This window comes from Opisthorchis viverrini, assembly GCF_000715545.1.
Source record: "Opisthorchis viverrini unplaced genomic scaffold opera_v5_228, whole genome shotgun sequence".
NCBI classification, from domain to species: Eukaryota; Metazoa; Platyhelminthes; class Trematoda; order Opisthorchiida; family Opisthorchiidae; genus Opisthorchis; species Opisthorchis viverrini.
The window spans coordinates 222,788-244,229 of record NW_008751882.1 but is presented as its reverse complement, the minus strand read 5'-3'; the positions used below and the strand labels follow the sequence as shown (position 1 = coordinate 244,229).

Here is a 21,442-nt window from a genome sequence, read left to right as displayed (position 1 = left end):
GCTGCGTTGGTTGGGACATGTGTTACGTATGCCGAACCATCGTTTGCGGAAGAGAGTACTGTTTTCCATGCCCAATTCGGAGTGGCGTAAACAGTGTGGTGGCCAACCTTTGCTCTGGCAGAGAGGTATTGAAGGAATCACGAAACTTCTGGGTGCTGTTGGTGCTACTCGCCTTCCAGGATGGGGACCTCGTGATCCACACGGTGTCTGGTTGGAGACACTATAAGATATGGCTGCCAACCGATGTCAGTGGCGTTCTTGTTGTCAATTTCTGTCCAGATTGCCTGAATGAATGCCTGGGGGTGTGGGCACCTCGGAATGCTTGTAGTAAGCTAGCACTAATTCCCCCATCCGCATTTATTTTTTTCTTTACAATAAGGCTTTCAAATAAATCATGCTTGTACGGCAGCGAAGCATCAGTGTGGAACGCTGACATCATGCTGTCGGCGGTGATGAGAGCCAAGTAATCCATTATCATCTATGTCCGGACAACAGTGTCCTACAAAAAACGCGACAAATCGGAGTCTGACCCTTGCTGACATACTGATGCACAATGGCGGTAAATTCTGTTGATAGATATTAGCCAAGGATGACCAAACGTTCCGCGTTCTGTGCCGAATATGCGAGCGACCTGTCTTTAAAAACGTTTAGATGAAACAGTTCGCAATCGAGGTTTCACTCTGTATATATAATGCTGAAAAGTGGTGAAACCCGATGCGGTTGTTTCATTCTTATTGTGAATCATCAACGTTCATGAATCCCCGGGTGGGTTCGAACCTTGACCGAGTAGCCGTCGGGGACTCGACCGTGCGGCCACGAGCAACTGATGGGTGAATAGCGGAAATCGAACAACAGTAGACAAAAAATAGCAGGTTGGATAATTGGAATCTGTATTTCGCTTAAAAAAAGGACTCCCTGACACGGATACTCCTACTGGTCCTTTGTACCAATTCAGGCGGTGATAAAGTATTCGGATAATGCTGAGTATCGATCTGCGTCAATGTGCAGTACATTAAATAGCGTGTGATACTCGGATAGCTTGTCAATAGGATTCGGTTCGCCACAAGTTCTCACAAGTGGTTTTATTGAACGCAACAGACAGTGGCGCATCCAATAGGAATCAGAAGCATGAGTGATTGAACGATCAGAGGCGAATTCTCGAGCTGGACACTGGTCACGCCAAGTGCTCAAAGCGCATTACACGCAGCAGTTGTACGCGTGTGCTGTCAACTTAAAGAATCACATTGATGTTTTACTGCAGTTACAGACTAGCGCTACGGCGGCATCGACAGTTGAGCACTCGTGCACCTGATCTGCCGTGTGCGTCAGTTTTTCCGCGTGGGTGTGCAGAATCAGTCTGATTTTAACTGGCCGGTACTTCATCCATAGATTACTAAGAATGAACTCTTCGGGCAACGTATGCGTCATGTCATCACCATGTCCGATTGAGGATATAAGCCACCGGAAACGAGTATCGCCTTTTTTATCTGCTTAGGGTTCCTTCCCCTTCAGGCCCGTACTCTATGAGGTCGTCAACAAAAACCGTCCACAAGAATTTCTGTGGCGACAATGTGAGTAGTGAGTTCATGCGCCTTGAAGAGCATTCACCATTGTTTGTCCTTTCTTTGGTTGTTGGTCCTTAGACGCGTGTTCCCATACCAAAATCTTTACATACTTTGGGATTCACCTCATCAGACTGGCACTGTCCTTGGCAGGATTTCGAATGAGACGTTTCTCTCTTCTCCCATATTCTCCTGTTACTCTTTCGCATTCATCGCTTGCACTCACTTTTTATGTTTGTGACCATGCTCTTCAAAAATAAATGATAATAAACGACCGGTCCCGGAGAGAGGCGGTATTGAGCAGGTAGACTATGATAGCCGAGGAACAATCGTGCCTGCAGTTACCGTAGGCACGTTTTGGGGGGAAATACACGCGACAGACTGGTGAGTGTCGCCGGAAAAACAGCCCGATAATACACGGGCAACCGGGAGAAAAAAGCACGCAAGTTGGCTAGTGGGCAGTCCCAGGTTGAACTGCCGGAAAACGGGACTTGATTAAACACAATCTTGTAGACCAAAGTCTCCTCGCGATTAAAATCAATGTCGGCTTCCAGACATGGGTTAATCCACTCCATCCGCACACCTGAAATCTGGTTCCTAGAAAAACAATGCCAGAACGCGTTTCATTCCACACACCAAACCGTACAACTAGCGGGAGAAACTGCACTGAACGGTGTGAAGGTATGAGTAATCATCGAGCTGAGACGGGGCACGCGTGCGTGCGTGCGTGCGGATGTGCAGGAGTGTAAGTGCGCTTCCTATTGAAGAGGATGCTGGTCTTGGGAGATGGTGCTCAGAAGACGCCGTATTGAGTCGGTCCTTTCAGGAGGTCTTCCATTCAAGCAAATTTGGTCCAGTCTTCGAGTTCGTAAAAGTAAAAGAGCCCATCTCTTGGAAAAGACCAATTCCGCGTGGTCTCTGGAGAGATGAGTAGCCACATTTCGGTCAGATTTACCTCAGGAAGGACAATAACATAAATAAATGGTTTCTTGACAAATTATATCACAGTTTGTATATAGTCGGAAGATTCCTCGAGGTAGTTCGTACAACTTGCAACTGCGGAACTGATTTCTGTGTATTCTACAACTGAGGTCAGCATTGTCAAACAGCTTAGAGTTGCTGAACTGAACATTCCGGATTGTCAAACACTGAGTAGGTCTTATAAATTCCCAGCCAACCGGGTGAAATAGCCAGAACTGGGAAACTGAAACCTCATCAGAAGAATCTAAACAGAGAGGTGTCTATCTTTCTTTGAAAACGCTGACTGTCCTGTGGTCAGACAGTGGATAGAAGTTTATTCAAAATCCAAGGGTTCGGGGAACCGAGCTGGATATGATGTCGTGTCGTGCAGATAAAGGCCATGTTGGGAAACGAAGCCGCCGGTGATACAGTTAGTCAGGCACATGAGAATACTTAGTCCACCATTTTCGCCGTAACTCACGGGATGGGTGATGACTCTCCGTTAAATGTAGTCGTAGGTAGGGGGTTGGCCTTGCTTGGGGGGATATAGTGCACTAGGAAGTCCTGAATTATGGGTTTGTAATACCGAAGAGCAGCTTCTTGGACAAAGTCATACACGATGTTGAGTAGAACCGAAAATCAGCTGACCACAAGCTTGACCAGCATCCGACATATTCTAGTGAGATTCCAGGCGTCCAGTGGTTTGACAACAGCTGATCGGCAAATGCTACTTTAAATGCCATCCAGCCGCCAGAGTTCGTCTGGAACATGAACACACTGGGTACTAAAAATTGTTCAGACCTATCTTGCCCCCCACATCATACTACTCGCGACGAGTAGTGACAGTCTGCTTGGACGAGATGATGCCCTGTCGAGCAGCAGCTGCCAACTTTGGTTGGAACCCAACCACTCGGTCCGTTTTGGAACTCCGAAAACGGGCCATCTTCATGAAGCTTTGACTGAGAGGCTAACTAATTCGCCAGTTTTTCCTTTCCTTACTATTAAAACGAGGGAGCGGAATTCCAAGCAAACTAACACATGCCACACGCCATGCAAGAGCTTGGCGTCTGAAATGTTTATTTTTACGCCCAGCACGTCCGCTCAACATGCCCCAATACGCATAAACCACCCCCCCCCCACATCAACCACACTGCGCCTGATTCCCAAGATATCGATCATATCGATCAATTGTCTTCATGCTCCGCAGCGTGCGCACCGCTGAGACAGCGGTTATTGGACTCTCAACTGCGTGTGGTGGTGGTGCATTGTGGCCCGTTGCCCCATCGGTGTCGGGACTGATTGCGCCACTGGTTGAATAAACAGATGCACACGTTCAGGCTCAACTTCCCGCATGCAAAGGTGATGTCGTCTGGCCTGGTCATATCTGTCGCACAACCGGGACCTAATCAGACAGAATGCACAACGTTTTTCCGAAAGAAAAAAGGCCAGAATTGTTGACGCCTTTTTGTCTGCTGTTTGATGCACAGCTATCATGACTTGTGTGTGCACCAGAAGCGGCGTATTTCTGGAACCATTGCTGTTTTGTCCACAAAGGAGAGATGATGATGTTTATTCCAAACCGCCTCTCCGTCCGTGTTTTAATGAGATTCAACCTCATTCTTTGTCACACTCTTACGAAGTACTTAGGACTAGCTAACACAAACGACCGCCAGATATCCAGGTCGTTCGGAAATGATCAGCAGAGCTCACACCTCAAAATGTCCTCAGGCAAATGACATCAATCACTGTTGTTGCTTGTTACGGCACTAGTCTGTATGATGTGCCGACTGCTTTACTCCAGACAGAGTTGACTTTGTTGATATTGTCACCACTAGCTTGCATATAGTAAAAGTTCGTCGCACTTAAATGGTCTCCTATGACCTCACACAAAAATCAGTTCATAGCACTTCTTACTTCAGGACCCGCTCGATCTTCCTTCCGTATGTTTGAATCCAGAGTTTTGAGCACATCACTGAATTTCACATGATACTACTAATCCACGTTTTTGGGTTTATCCAAGTCTAGACAAATCGTTTTGAAGGTAATCGATTATTGGTCAATTGGAGGACGATCGACTGAGCAAATAGGCTTACCCAATCAGTCAATTCACTCTGCGTCAAGCGGTTGCAAACCTACCTGCACTCCTCATCAGCTGAGTGCAAACCATTCGCAGTGTTAATTTCCTTCCCTCGGCGTTGTGAGTTCGAACCCCGGTCAGGATTTTGAAGACAGTTAAGACTCATCATCGAATGACGACCCAGTAACTGTCCTAGTTTTGACGATCGATTGACCATCCGCTTGTCAAGACTTCCCGGTCGGGTAGGGCCACAGACGTTTGAAACCCGCTGGACAACTTTTTGATATCTGTTTTGGGGTTTGCGGGAAATGTACTGTTCACATTCACATCACTCTTGTTTAAAAAGTCGTCCTCGTGTCCTAGCGCAATTATTCTGGTGAATCCACACCAAAGGGGGGAAGCACTGAACTCGAGCTCATCAGCAGTGCATATCCGAGCATGAACTCGATATTTATTAGTCTTCCGATAATATTCATCGATTTTTGGTACCGTTAGTGGCACAGCAACTACTGGCTTGTACAGAGGGGGATCACCATTTTGGGCTAATGTGGCGAAGTCCACAACAATCAGGAAAAGCTCATATAAATCCAGAAAATTCTGCGACACAAGAACAAACGCTGCATTGCCTCGTTTTTGACTTCCAACATCATTCAAAACCGGTACACCAATGTTTCATCCGGGGGCATGTACCACATTTTTTGAAACTTGAAAACTACCGACACAAATCGTGTTTCTATTGCAGTGTTTCGACGGCTATCGTACCCATGACACAGTTTGATCTCATCGGCGGTTCGATCAACTAGACAGTCGTAGTTTCTCAAGTTTGCAAATGGCTGCAAAACTTTTTTCTAAAGGTTGCGATACTACGGGAGCATAGTAACTAGCTCACCAACTTAGTTACAGGCTTTGCTGACTGCAGAATTTGGAGGGCTTAAACGTTTCGGACATACCAAACGTGATCGCCGTGATGTGCTTTAGTAACCAAGTCCAGCTAGGACGGCTGAGTCACCACAATGTACTCCTTTTTTTGCGTTTTTTTTTGTTGTCTAGGCCCTCAGACTGCTGCCAGCTCTGCTTACGGTGAGATGCGCGTCACTCGGTAGCGCGCAGCCTAATACGCGATTAGCCGAGGAAAGCACCCAGCCAGCCCTATTGGCGCAAACCCGGTTGTTTACCACTCGAAAATGAGAACTACACCACGACTGGGTGAGAAGAAAAACGCTGATGTGAGGATGAAAGTTTTATCAGGATAGTGGAGAGGGGAGAATCACTTCGATTACCACGCGAAGACGATTTGGTCAATTAAAGCGCCTGTACCCAAGCATCCGGGGCTGCTTCTTAGCCAGCAGGGTTAAAACTGGTCAAAATATATGTTTATGAAACGGAGAGTTCCCTAAAGTGATGGCTGAACTGACCGACTAAAAAGGTTATCCGGTTAATCTCTAGTGGCATGGTCAGAGGGCTAAGTGTACTGTGGTCAGTACTGTGCAAAGGAGAATATCTACTGAACTTATTGGATCTTTTCCAGACAAGCCCCGCCAAAAAATTAACCCCCAGCATCCAAAAAAGGTTAGATAAAAGAGGATATGAAATTTGCACTTTTAGTTTTTATTGAAAAGGGTGGAATTGGGACATGCTATTGGTAATTTGCATGTAGAGGTCCGTTTTTCGGTACCTTTGCCTTCAAACGAACTCACACAAGTAGCTTCCCACTAAAGATCGATGTGTGCCGCATTGGCATTTAGTCCGTATCTTGTGGACGTGCCGTGCGTGGTTTTTACGGCGAGATATTAGCGTTTCATCGATCTCGACGTGTAGACCTGGACCACCGATAACGGTTGGAGTCTGCAAAAGTTGCCAGGCGCAAACTTCGCGAAGAAAATTCTTTCAATCAACAGCGGTCGTATGGATAATGGATAATTCCTCTGAGCAGAATTTGATTTTTGCCAAATTTTTGGACCAGCAATAAATTAATAGAATTACTGTCCTAAACTCCATCCTGGACCGCTCCAACCAAGTTCCCTTCCGAAGGCCGATTTCTTGCCGATACTGTCGGGCATTACAGAAACAGTTGAAAGTGTCATTTGGTGGCCATTGTTGCATAAACGTTGTTGATGCATCACTCCGTGGCTTTGCGAAAAACGTATTGCCGTCTCCTTGTCGTGAACGGGAGTAGAAAGCGTCAGAAAGTTCATTTACGTCCGAACGGAGAAAATTTTTGCACAAAATGAGCCTAGACGCGGATAAGGAATTGTTTACATCAAAGATAGGTCAAGGTTGTGCGCGTACATTAAATTGGAGCTGGCAAAAGTGGGGTGGGGCTTAGCTTTTCGCACATGCACTTTTTGCATAGTGGCGGGGCTTATCCGGAAAAGATCCAGAACCAAATAAATCGCAGGATGAAAAAACTGATCGCATAGGAATAGAGGTCTTGGTTGTTGGTGATGAAACGTTTGCAATCCAACTACTAAGCTCGGCGAACAGATCAACAGCTAGGCAGCACATCTGAGCCAATTAACGCTCACAACTTCATCTGTGGATGTCCTCTTTGGTCCCCTGCTGCTGATATTGATGATCCGAGGAGCTTTGTTCTTAGACGGAACGGCCTCGTGTTATCCACGCTTCGATATCAAGGACGTATTCCTCTATCCATCGGAAGTCAATTTACTCGTCATGCTGACGTGAGGAAGCATCCAGACACGAAGAGTACACGTGCAGAGGACTGCGTATCCCAAGGTCACCAACGCTACCACACGGTCCGGATAGCAGGGGCACACCAAACACGGCTTAGCAGCACGCGACCGGTGGAGTGGGTGTGAAGTTGTTCACGTCTTGAACGTCGCCACTGGGCGAACAGGACGACTGTGATTGGGCATTTAGTCATCCTATACATGTGTGCGGAAGCTCCGTATATTTGTCCAGGCAATACAGTCTTGTCCCGGGTTCCCTGTTTTCCCCTTATCGCGCACTCCGGCTGGCCCAGTTCCGGCGTGACCAATGGACGGCCAGCCAACAGCTGAAAACGATTCAGTAGCCGAGTTCGTTTGTGAAGCATTGAAAGACCGATTATCCGTGTCCATTTAGCGTTTCATTTCAAAAATTCGGAACATGTGACGGACGGTATAACTACTTGAGATAGAGCCCGTTGCATCCACGTGCTCAATGGAGATTCACCTTCGCTTCATTTGGACAGATTTAGACGAGAAATAAACTGGCATAAAATTTAACCAGTTTGAAATGAATGCCAATAGTAACCTGTGCTTGTTTTGCATTCACTTACTGGAGGAAGTTAAACTTGAGGCATATCAGCTAGCATGGTTAAAAACCGTAAGTATATTACGTTGGAAGGCAAGAAAACTAATACTGTTTCATCCTCCCTCCGAACAAGGTGGGACTCCGCTTGTTGGGAGGGCTTGACCAGTGGACAGGTAAACTCTTGAATTTGACTAGGTCATCGATCGCCATCCAAAGACAATGTCTCATGCTACCATGTCTCTTGTTTAGAGCCATCAGTCAACAATCTGGATGATGTTTGGTTCAGACATCCTCGCGAAGACCAGTGAGGACCGTTGCTCCCGTCATAATGTGACCTTGGTCAGCTGGTTCTCTATGCGTTACCATAAAAGTGCACCACACAATGAGTCATTGCAGTAACGTGTATGTCATTTCCTTCTACAAAGCTAAGTTCGTAGCCTTGACGTGCACGTCCGTGTATTATCTGGAGAAGAGCGATACAGCTTCGCGCCAGACGGTTACGTCTAATTACTCTTGATTCCTTCCACATCCGACAAAGAAACAATTCTACAGCCGCACAACCCTACTCCATACACCCAGGGACGATGATCACATTACGCTTGTTCACCAGTAACTGCCGCGAATCCCAGTCACGGCAAATATCCAGCAGATACAGGGATTCAAATGACGACTCATTGTTGAGTCAATCGATCCGGAGTAACATTAAGCAAGCGGTCTACTTGTTTTTGTGTGTCTGTGACAATTCCAGGTGATAGGATGCCACCGGTGGGTAGCCATCGTTAGTTTAGGCGTACGTGATCACTCCTTCCAGTCCGGTACGCTTTACCTGCATTTGACGTGCCTTGGTTCACGTGGCCCGACGAGAAAAAAGTCCGGTCGATCCTGCTACCTCGGGCTGACGGGTTTCGACCATGTCGGTCACATCGCTTCTCACGTTTTCGAAAAAAATACACCCTCGTTGATCGCACCGTACCTGCTTTGGTTTTGACCGATTGGGAGAATCTCGATAGGTTTGACGCAACTTAGCAACTGCGAACATGACTGTGAGAGCCGCGATGCAGGGACGCTCAACCATGCAAGACAATGGCCGGAGGTGACTCATGCATTGTGAAGCTAAGTCTGACATCGATCGACTGTTCCGCTGTTGCTATCGTGGTTCGTGGGCTTGAGTCACCACGTCGCGTACACTACTTGGATTGCATACTTTACCAAAGTGGCCGGACTTGTGTTCGAAAAGGATGAGGTTTCCAGCCAGAAAAGCCCAAGTGCTGGGTCGACTGAAAAAGGAAGAACATATAATCGATGATACTGATGTAACGGTGATACTACTGATGGGGAGGCATGCGAGTAGTCTAGTTCCTTGTGAATTTGCTTTGCGCCTCTTGAAAAGTAAGATCTATTACAGAATCTGTGGAGTCGCTTTGTAGCATTTGCTTGCATTTGAGTAACAGTCAATGAATATTCAGGAAAGTTCAGGAAGACGCATTCACGGAGAAGATGTATATCAGTTTTGTAAACGAGGTGCATATGAGAGTTTTGCTTCCCTGTCCAATAGTCTGTAGCTGTTCAGTTGGCGTTTTCTAATAACTCCGCAGCGAAGGCCTTCCTTTCATTGGAGGCTCAGGTTGTAGCGGTTGGTTTGTCCGAGGTTAGTCGAGGTGACATCATCAATCTCAGTTAATGATAAAACGTTTGCAACTGGATTGTTTAGCTGGACGAACAAACTGACGGTCTTAGGAGAATTATATCCTTCAAATATTGACAAGACCGTTAGACCAGTGACTTGGGGTCTCCCATTTATGTAAAAGACTATTCGTACAGAAATGGTACCGATTTAGGCACGTCACCTACTCTCCCGCTCTTTGTGAATCGCAAATCACTAGACTGTTGTCCAGTCTAGACGAAAACGGATCTACTTCGTTTGCTGTAGCTCCAGTTTGCTGGATATACACCAGATCAGACCGTACGTGGCTCCTGGGAGAATCCAGTCTTTTGCCGAATTTCCGCTCAGTAGAAAAAGCCTGAAATCCGTTCTGATATCGTACGGTCTTCCGAAGCCAGCAAAAATTTCGTGTTTTTATTAACTTAAATTTATTTTATCGATTAGTCTAGTAAACGTAGATGTGGCATGCTTACGAAACCCATGAACAGTTGCTATGCGAAGTTACCAATGAATTGTAGTGCTAGCTTTGGAGGGGGTGCTCTATTGTGCAATTCCGCTCAGTACCGTGACATTGGACGCAACAGTAGGGTAGCACTGAAGCGTGTGTTCCTAAAAATTCGTTCATGTATGCATGTCAGAACAGGTCAGGTTTCCGGGCTGTAAACTAAACAAGGCGGGGGAGCACGCGGAACAGGACAGACAGACTTTGGTCCGTACCATCGTCACTATCAAAACACCCATCAGCCCAGCGAGTCTATACAACCAACGCAGCCATGGTGCGGTTCACTCCGACTGTGCCTTGTTGGTGTCTTTTGTTAGCGGCGTTTACCTCAGAGCCAACGTAGACTATGATAAGTCTAGCCCAGTGACTCGAGTGTCCCCACAGTTGTAGCAATGACTGAGCAAGACGTTGATGAACGGCTTGAGAAGGGCAGATGACATCCGAGTGGAATCGCAACCGAGGCATCCCCGACTCCTGCTCTAATGTGACGCCAGTGGTCAGATATATCGGCACTCAGCCAGCCTGATCGAAAAATCCTCGTAATTGTACAATGTCTGTCCATCAATGTCAGTTCTATTCCATCGCAAAAACAATTGGTATTCTCAAACATTGTTGATAAACCTGCGCGCAATGACCATTTGAGGTAGCCTGTAGAAAACGAAAACGGGACAGTTCATCATTGGTGGCAACCTACTAAGCCATGCGTTATCCGATGCATGCTGTCATGCTCAAAACGTCAGTTTATGCAGATCGATGGTAGTTTTGAAACACTGGCAACATGCCTGCTCAATCTTCCGTCTGATGATCAATCTAGCACTGTTCGAAGAACGACCACCAAAGATGAACCGAGTTCAATGTACGCTCAATACTGTATGCAATATCACCACACTCCGAAACGTCCTGGACGTACAAATGGCAACTGCATTGGGTTTTCGACTAAACAGAACTCGCCTTGAGGCCGGATTGCCCATCTACCTGCTCCTGTGTTCAGTCATCTTTGCAGGCACAATACAGTGGATATTGCATGGTGCTCTAGTCAAACTCTTACCCCAACGGCATGCTACCACGGAGCTATTACAAGTCCGCCAGTGTGAATGACATATGGCCCTACGAGTTCACCCTGAGCGCGAAATTTACTGGTCGTTTTCTAGGACTTACTTTCAAGCGAAAAACAATATAGCCATTCTAATTTGTCTAGTTTGTAGTGTTTCTGCCTACGGGTTACTTTTATTCACTATGGGGAGTTATGGAAAAAGTGAGGAGTAAATCGAAGTAGGTGTCGAAAGGTTTCCATCTGGTTTCCTAGTGCAACTGTGGGTTTGCGGTTGTCCGAACACACCACAGCGGTCCTCTGGTGTGCGCCGATTTGTGGAGAGAACAGAGACCCTCAATCCCACTGTGACATGGTTTGACGGGGAGTGTATCTACCCTTTCGCCACATACATGACTGTACAGCTCACCGCCACTCGCTTGATAGCGAGATCAGTCTTTTTTCTTACACTCACAAATCACGCAACAGAATCGTGAGTAACTTGGCTACACAGCTCACAGTCAAGCCCTTGATCCCAAGACTCGCCTTTCTTTCTCTACACATGTAAATCACGACACATAAGGGTGACTGATCTGACATAGATTGTACCGTCTGATAAGGTAGCAACAAGTCATGTGCTAACGCCCACACACACACACACACACACACACACACACACACACACACACACACACACACACACACACACACACACACACACACACACACACACACACACACACACACACACACACACACACACACACACACACACACACACACACACACACACACACACACACACACACACACACACACACACACACACACACACACACACACACACACACACACACACACACACACACACACACACACACACACACACACACACACACACACACACACACACACACACACACACACACACACACACACACACACACACACACACACACACACACACACACACACACACACACACACACACACACACACACACACACACACACACACACACACACACACACACACACACACACACACACACACACACACACACACACACACACACACACACACACACACACACACACACACACACACACACACACACACACACAAACGGCCCTACATACAGGATAGTGTTCAGCTGTAGCGCCCTTCCGGTGCCTAACTGCCATGCCACCCGGAGGAAGCACGAGGGCTAGGATACTGCCAGGTTGCCCAAACCTAGACAGACACACAGGATAACAGCACAGCAACACAATACAGCTCAACAGAGCTTCGCACGTCGCCCAACTCGGGGCAGAGCCGCTCAGGACTTACGGCGCCTCACTCACGGATATCAAGGACGACGTGTGGCTGCATCCGGACTCACAACGGGATTTATCAACCTGTACCTGCAAAGCGATAAGTCCCCTGTTCGCATATATACCTGTTGTAGTGATTTTACTCAACAAGCTGATATTGTCAGTGCTCGCCGTTGTCTCGTTCATACAATTATTTTTCGGATCTTAGTAGAGAATTAACAGGGGCTCCTTAGCCACACAATGCTCTTAGCTGCAAAACCTTTGCGAAAGGAATACGGCTTTTGAAGTCAAAATGTTGCATTTTGTTGCGAATGTGCTCAAACCAAAAATCACCTTATTCTACGTTCACATTTTTGCAGCTCACCAAATTTCATTGTCCACTGAGGCAGTCATAACTCTGACGGAAAAGTTTAGTGGAATAATTTCCCAGCAGCGCTGAGACGCCAGGACTCCTAAATAGGGCTCAAAAGTTTGGACTAGTACTCTGAAGTCAATTGCTCGATTACATTAGTCCATCAGAGACACATCGCAGTTTTCGAAAATTGAATTTCATTGTGAGAATACTGAGCGCCGGTAAACGGACAATCAATACTGAAAAAGACGAGAACCGCTGTTTTATCCTTGTTGGGATTTGTCAGCACTGAGCATCTGACGAATTGCTGATGAGTCCCATTGAGGAATAAACGGCTGTAACGTGCTTCTCGGTTTGTTGTATCGTGGGTGGCCGTCTATTGGTTACGCCTGCACTGAGCCTGCCAGACTACACGATAAGGAGAAGACAGAGAACTCGGAACAAGGCTGTANAGAACTCGGGACACGGCTGTATTGTCAGGACAAAACATACAGAGCTTCTGCGTAAATATATAGGATGAGTAAATGGCCAACTATGGTCGTTCACTTGTTCGTTATGTACAGCCAATGGTAGTGTCCCGGTCGTGAACACTTTCAGGCGCGCTACGCTGGTCCTATGTTGCTAAACCGTGTTTGATGGGCTCCGCCAACGCAACTGCTTTCCGAACGTGTCGCACCGATGGTGACATTGGGGATGAGTAACTCTCTGCACATCTACTTTTTCCATGTCTGGGCTCGTCCTGACACGGCTCTTTAGCGTGGAGTGACCTTGAGCGTAGGACGTAGCCTCTACTAAAAATTGTACCACCTCATGCTACTACTGGGGTGTAAGTAAAATACTCAGAAAAGAAAAATCTAACAAGCTCCCTCGGCCTTGCGTTTGAACAGTTGTCATTCGAAGAGCTAGTAATCGCGCGATCATGTGAAATGAATCGCCTGGCTGATGAGGGTTGAGCGATCCCATATTCCGTCCAAAATGAGAGTAAACCACCCCGTTGGTAGGTCACCCATGACCGAATGGTCCAGCGTTTGAATCCTAACCAAGGGTCACATGTCCAGGTGTTGCGCACAGCCGGTGAGTCCTGACAAGAATGAAACAGCTGATCGAGTTTCACGGCTCTTTAGAATACATTAACTTCACTTGCACGACAATATCCCCAAAACACGAATCAATATTGTGTGCTGTGAAACGCGAACAACAGATCCAGTTCCCGAATAATCACAATCCATTTTCGAAGGACACCTTCTCCAAAACTCTTTGGATTAAAGGAAGAACTATCGCGGACTCTGCAGTTTGTGTTTCCTGCGAGAAACTATGGCAAATGAGTTGGTTATCTTCCGGAAGCGTGTTTTGTTGCTCGGTTGTGGGATTCGGTAACTGACTGACCCGGAACGGTGTCACTGGGGCTCGATGTAACTGTTCAATCACAATGTATTTTGATTACCACCTTTGGAATCGGAATGAATGCATCCCAAAGCAAACTTTGTTTGATACATCCTTACATCGGTAGCGCCGAACGCCTGTTTGCTTATTTGGCGGTTACCGCAGTTGTCACGCGCGCGTAGCGTGAGCCTGTGTGGGCAGACCGCAGAAGTGCTATCGCATGATTGGTGGTGGGCAGATGTAGCGAATCTGAAACAGCTCCCCGACGATGCCTCATTCTCAGAACAGAACCATCAAGGACTAGCGTGGTAAGTTCATCCCCCCTTCCATTTCCGGTGGCGTGTTGCTGTGCCTCCGTTTAGAGTCAGGGTGATAGCAATGAGAGGACAAGTGGGGGAGTGGGGGGAGTCACCGTGCAAATTGGAGAAAATTGATTGCTGCAGTTCGGAATGAGAGAAATGGATAGCCGCATAGGCGCACAATAAGCTCACAAAGATTTCTTGTTGTTTGGCTGTCACGAAGCAAGTGAAAAGTGATATTCGTACGAATGTTCGCGAGCCGAACTTGCTCATGTTGAAATAGTTTTCTGGCTTTCGTTTCATCGATCAAGCGACCTATCAGATCTATGAGATATGAATGCCGCCGATAATTTCAGCTTTTCAGCACAGACGGAAATTCAGGTTTGCCTCGGTGACCATCGCTCCGCCCCACAGTACCCATATTTGACTTATCTAGTGAGAAAGACGGTATTCCTTAATGCACAAAATCCGCAGGGTTCCTAGTGTACAATCTACAATTAGACAAAGACAACGTAAATTTGGTTCCACATCGATGACGGGGGGGGTATAGGTAGGGATTCGATCCTGAGTGTATCACATGCTTTCACCGTGTAACTCTTAACCCCTACCATACCAGATAAACAGAACCATTGGACACCGGTGTGAACCTATTGGGCCTTCACCCCCAACGCGCGGGTTTCCTCCCCTGTTTTTGAAGCTGCATCAGATAGAACCTGCTGTATTCGACTGGTGTTCCCACTTCAGCGCATGGTGCCAGAAAAACAACTCACCAACCAGGGTACACAACAGCTTTATTCTGAACAAGCAAGTACGTGCGAGTTCAAACGTTACAAATGCCCCGCGATATTCAAAGGGCACTCTTTGACATTGATCCAGGCTGTCTGAGTTTTAGGGTCTGAGTAGGTTCCGGGCATTCTGGAGTTACTTTCAGGAATCTGACCTTCCTGATGAAACCACTGCAATTTGGTGCACGGTTTAGGAGCTCAAAAAACTGAAACGAACTGATCTGGCCGGGTAGCAGCTCAGTTGAATTCTCATCACGTACAATGCCCTACTACTATCTGGGAAGTAGTAAGTTCAAATCTCCATGACGGTTCATGATGTCCCCAATGCTGGTGCTGGATGAAACAAATGTACTGAGGTCTTCCGATATTCGGCATACGCTGGTTTTGTTTTTTAATGTAATATATCGGTTAAAATTTGAAAATTCTGCTCAGCACCCGCAGACACACCCTCTGAATAAAACTTTCACGGCCCCAATAACTATCTAAAGTCGAACTTGAAATCAAATGGTGATACCAATCGGGTTAACAAGAGTCGTTCTTCGAATTCTCCCATATTATAGCACGCTAGAGACTGGATATTTGGTAGCAAACGGGTCACAGCTCAGGAGAACAACAAGACTGGTTGGAATTAACCATGAAGTTAAACAGGCGATTGTAAACTCCAGTCAAACTCTAAAAAAGACACGTCCTTGGAAAGCTGCCGAGCTGTTGATTCACAAATCGGACTCGCCTTAATTTTGGGGTGTGGTAGATGAGTAGTAATTCCACTTGATTTGATCTCAATGAAAAAGCCACCACTAGTGCAGATTTTCAACTTACCAGTTTCTTGGAAAACGCAGTATACTACTGATGAAACATGCGAGTAACGCCTGGCCAAATTAGCTCAAACCGCTTTCCTTGCATCTGATGGTGGGTCGACTTGGAAATCATTAAATCTTTTTTTCATATATGCTTATCGTTATTAAGGATCTTTTCCAGATAAGCCCCGCCACCTTTTGTCAGCTCCAATTTACTGCACGCACACAACCTGGACCTATTTTTTGATGAAAACAATTCCCCATCCGCATCTAGGCTCCTTGTGTGCAAAAATATTCTCCGTTCGGACGTAAAACCTTAAAGAAACTTTCTGACGCTTTCAACTCTCGTTCATGACAAGGAGACGGTTATAAGTTTTTTGCAAAGCCACGCAGTGATCCATCAGCAACGTCTATGCAACAATGGCCACCAAATGACACTTTGAACTATTTCTGACAGATGGAGGTGTAATGTCCGACAGCGTCGGCGAGAAATCGGTCTTCGAAAAGGGATCTGTCGGGAAACTAAAGAGGTGTTCATGTATGCAGTGGTAGATCGAACTGCGGCCACCTTGATGGGCACAATCCAGGCCTGTATCGCTCCCGGCTGAATAATCGTTTCCGATGTCTGGGCATCATACCAAGGAATTGAAACGATGATTGACATGAATTATACCCATGAAACCGTTAATCATATCGGAAGCTTTGTGGGTCCAACGATTGGAGTTCACACACAAATCGTCGAATCTCTTTGGTACGTCTACAAGATGCAGAATAAACGCCAATGCGGCACACACCGATCTTTAATGGACAGCTAATTGTGTGAGGCAAGGGTACCGAAAAACGGACCTTTTCATGCAAATTATTAATGGCATGTCCATCTCTCTTTAATAAAGATACAAGTACAAATTTCATATCTTCGTTTTTCTAATCTTTTTTTGGGTGGCGGGGGTTAGTTTTTTGGTGGGGCTTATCTGGAAAAGATCGGTTTTTAAATATTCAAGAGGAGTCCAGGAAAGCAGAGGAGTACCACTGAGGGCGATAACTTTTTTTAAACTATACAGATGAGGTTTCCACTTTCGTGTCTGATGGCGTGAAACCACTTAGTTTGTATGAAACGCCAAGCGATTTCGCACTCGAAGGCGCTTTTTCTTTCACCGGTGGGAACCTTTTAAGTAATCACGATAAAATTACTGGCATAGCCCGACCTAATTTACGTATTCTGTACGCCAGTGTGCAGAGGGGGCAGGGCTGTGGCACGAGGCGTAGCAACAGGACTAACAGTTTGATCTTCATAAGTCTTTCTTCAGATTTGAATTGCTTTTGCCCCTACTTCGATCCATTTGTTCCACTGACGTTCACTACATACAACCCGTTGTCATATTGACGTCCAGTTGTACACCTAATCACTTTGTTTGTTTATGTAAAACCCCCTGTTGATCAGGCGAATTCACTTTCGATTTCGGCCGCATTCAGCTTATGCGCACTGAATTTGAGTTGCACAGTTGGTGAGTTTATCGGCCTAGAGTTGGGATGATTTGTTTGTTTTACTTACATCGGTACTGCATGAATCTGCCTACTGAGATCCGCTTTCTGGCATCCGCGGTCTCAAGTCTGCTGTGATTCCACACTGGCTCGATCGATCGCAGATTGTGCGTTAATCAGTGGTTAGCGAGGCAGCACTCGATTACCGCCACGGTGACCTTCGACGATGATTGGTTGTTCGGTCCTGCAGATGACCGTCAGCCCCGGTGACCTTCGACGATGATTGGTTGTTCGTCCTGCAGATGACCGTCAGCCCCTGATAGGTTGATTTGTAAGTGTCCTAACCGGCCCGGGTGAGTGTGCAGGCCTGCTGATAATACTTATTGACTGACTTGAATAAATGAGTCAGAGTAGTCGAAAAGTCAATTTTTGCGTGCCATTATTAAAGGATATGAGAAAACTTACAGCGAAAATTCTGGGCCAGGGAGATTTGTGATATATGGGAGGGAAAGGACTCCAACATCAATAATTGTGAAATGTAATTTTACACAAACTTTTGGGCTATATGAACAAACGGGTTGTATGTTGCGATCAGATTAGTTCATAGCATGTGAGAATCCGCTGTCGGGGGTTTGTTGAACGACTTCATCATGCCGTTGGGTGCTTTACAAGGTAAGGCTGGTTTAAAAGCTGTGAAACTTTCAGAAATGGCCGGATCGTCTTTAATCATCTTTTGTTGACGGATTGAAACTTGGTGCGAAGGTAGGAGTACATATCCGGGAGTTTCAGATTTGAACGACAGTCCAATGCTGTCCGTCTCCGAATTCGACCGGTCAATAGATCTGATTGAGTCTTTGGTGCTTTTTGGTAAATCCTCGGTATCTTGCAACAAATGTCTCATTTTAACGGTATCTTCAGCTGAGCCTTTGGTTTCTTTTGTTCCCCCATTCCGATTGTGGGATAAGAGCACTGCCGTGATTTCTTTTTCGTCTTGATGACTCCGGTTGACAGGTTGAATAAGACCTTTGCGAACTAGTTCTACGTAACCCTGTTCCGAATCGTTGTCAGTAGTTAGCAGAGTGCTCGTTGTTAGATGACTTTGAGCCTGTCTGCTGTTCGCAAAACCTGAACAGTTGGATGTTGACCTACGGACCAATATGGGCTTTGGCGGATTTCGGATGCCAAAACTATCCTCGCCAGCATTTCCGGGACATATCAGGAGGCCGGCCTCACCAGAAGGGAATCGTACAACCAGCGGCGTCATTTCGGACCTCACGGTCACAGATCGAACAGTTTGTCCACAGTCATAACTTTCTGGAGATCCAGTTCGTAACTGGATTCGATTGTTACTGTGCGATGGAGCGAGCTGCGGTTTGCTGAACTCAAATTGTTGTTGCGGGGATGAATGGAGCAAAGCACTTTGTAGCGGACCAAGTTCCACATGATCTGGTTGTTTTGGCCTCTCAACGAAATTCCCCGGTGATTCATCAGTATGGTGCCCACTGAACTGTGGTGATGGGCACTGTTGGTGCATCAAACGGTTTCCAATATTAAACGGGGTTCCCAGACCATCAGTAAAACTAGCCGAGTCATTCGTGAGTACCACCGATCCGGTCAGACTTTCGTTGTGTGTTGGACCACCAAGATTGCCAATTCCATTCGGCTGGACGGAAGCAAACCCTTCTCCGACGAGACGGGGATTGACCAAATCTGCCGCGTAATGCTGTCGCACGTACTCATCTCCGAATGCGTGTGTTGGTCGATACACACCGTTCGCCAGCGCATGTCTCTTCAACTCTCCAAGCTGAACTGGCGTCGGTGCACTGCACGGAGGATGGATAAACATGGATTGATATAGGAGATTCGGCATTGTCATGCCTGTTCCATCGGATACTGGAGAAAGACGCTGTGTCGTGTAGAACATTGGGTTGTCCATAGCCGTTTCCTCCAGACTGGTCGAGTTGTGCAGCGATGTGAGATTAGTGGTCACCGTGGGGACAGGCGTGTTTCGCGTGATTAGGACTGGACAGGGTGAGTTGGAATACAACTGAATGCCTTTTGATTTTTGTCGGAAGCATAGCAGACGAGACAGTGTATTGTCTACTTTTCCTTTCGACATGTTATCTGGCCAAAAAAGATGAATGAGAAATTAGGAACGACTGTTCCCCGGAAACCAATTGACAGTGGTGCACTTTGAGCTACTCCTCAGCACACCCAAGAGCAGCATATGCTAGTGTATTCTCAGCAATATTTAATAAAGTGAGAGCACTGTGCACAGAGGAAGTCGACCGAAGAGCAGCACAACTTGAGGTAAAAAAGCGACTTCAAGATAGCGGAGACCTAGTGGGCTTAATTGAGCGGCAATTAAGACGGGTATTGGTGCCGACACCAAGGCCCAACAAGGAGTGGATCGGGACAGCAGTCATTCCATACAAAATAGGGACACTTGAAGTCAGTAGATGGGTACTGAATACGACTAGCATTAAAATAGCATTCCAGAAGAGAAACACTTTACGTTGTTGGTGCATTTGAAGGATCGCCTTCCGGTTGATAAGACTAGGAACTGTGTCCAAAAAATAAGATGTAACGGCTATACGAAGGCCTATAGAGGTCAGACAGCCAGGGAATTGCACACCAGAATTGGTGGGCATAAGCGATCCACTAACAAACCACCAAGAAATGTAGGTGAATATCAGGCAATAGTCAAAGATTCGGCAATGGTAAGACATGCACTAGATATTGAGCACAGGACATTCTGAGACGGAGACTAAGATTCACATCACAGTGACTGATGCCACAGGCGGTAGAAATAGCTAAGCATACCAGCGTGAATAGAATAGAGGACATAGAAGTGGTAAGCGTTTGGAAAGCGGTTTTCGATCGGCTGGGAAATGACATAAATGGTTGTAGTGCACTGGGGAATGTTGGTTGTCGACAGAACCGTAAGTTCGTTATCGTGTGAAGGAATTCAGGTAATCGCAACAAGACTCTAGGCGGATTAATGAACATAAGGTGGCTATTAATAGACAAAAGGGATCCTTGATTCAGTTTGGAGGAGGCAAACGTGGGAGCACAAAAGAAGCAGATGAGATCCTGAAAGAAGGATACATTCATCCGACTGGCGAATCAAACTGACTTATCCAGAGAATTCGAGGGACGGCGGTCACAGGGTGGGTGGATTCACTGGTAAGTTTAGTAATGGAACAAATGCTGAAAAAACCACTGAGCACGAGTCATAGAATCTAAGCTTGCAGCTTACCTGATCTCCCACTAACCACAACCCGGGTCGAAAAGTTGATCGAAACGAGCATTCACAATCAGGGGCCATCCCTGACTAACAGTATGTAAATCTAAATAGTCATAACCCTGTTCAGCGCCTACAAACTGACCTACTACGGAACCATGGCTCACTAACGATGTCACTGTGACTGACGAAGAAAGGCTCATCACTTGCTCTAAAACAGTCAGTGTTAGGAGCAAGCGAACATAGCTTGTGACGTTAATCCACGTCAAATACATGGCGACGAAGTTCTGCTTATAGGACTGGATTTTGTGGCTTCAGGAGCATCTTCGGCTGTCAACGCGCTGCCCCTTGCTCTGATTGAAAGCTATCTATAATTCACACTACTTAAAAAACGAAGTAGTTTGAGAATAATGCGCTGATTGATTTCGCAGGCCTGCAGACGCCATTCTCTTATTCCCGGATTTACGTTTAGCTGGTTTGAAGTGAATAAGAGGAAGCTTGTGCATACGTAATGTAAAATTTTTCACCCGTTCTTTCCGTCGCTTCTTGGTTTATCAGGCTACAACTTCCATTTACGATTGAAGCGCCTGCAGTCTGGTTGCTCCAGAAGTTTGTGAACATAATCCGATCTCTATATTCACATACTTCTGGGCGGGTGAGGGTGTATGGTGAGCTCTCCAAAAGCTTTCCTACAAAAAGTGGTGCCAGACAAGGATGTCCACTCTCCCCATTCTTGTT

At 46.4% G+C, this 21,442-nt stretch overlaps 3 protein-coding genes across 3 annotated transcripts in view; all 3 read right to left on the bottom strand.

Moving 5' to 3' along the window:
* The window catches only part of T265_08562 (hypothetical protein), a gene marked incomplete at both ends in the record, with an annotated part of 19,623 nt that extends 14,858 nt beyond the window's left edge, over positions 1 to 4,765 (bottom strand). Inside the window, one exon of the mRNA XM_009174407.1 lies at positions 4,659 to 4,765. Within this exon, the coding sequence (XP_009172671.1) occupies positions 4,659 to 4,765 (107 nt within the window). The remainder of the gene's footprint in view (positions 1 to 4,658) is intronic.
* A 26-nt stretch (positions 4,766 to 4,791) lies between these two features.
* Positions 4,792 to 12,548, bottom strand: T265_08559 (hypothetical protein; the record flags this gene model as incomplete). The annotated part of the gene is made up of 3 exons (XM_009174404.1): positions 4,792 to 5,196; positions 9,059 to 9,131; positions 12,379 to 12,548. 3 exons carry the CDS (start codon positions 12,546 to 12,548, stop codon positions 4,792 to 4,794), a joined length of 648 nt encoding a protein of 215 aa, XP_009172668.1.
* A 5,513-nt stretch (positions 12,549 to 18,061) lies between these two features.
* On the bottom strand, positions 18,062 to 19,579 carry T265_08558 (hypothetical protein; the record flags this gene model as incomplete). Its single annotated transcript, XM_009174403.1, has 1 exon — positions 18,062 to 19,579. One exon carries the CDS (start codon positions 19,577 to 19,579, stop codon positions 18,062 to 18,064), a length of 1,518 nt encoding a protein of 505 aa, XP_009172667.1.
* Positions 19,580 to 21,442: the final 1,863 nt, after the last annotated feature.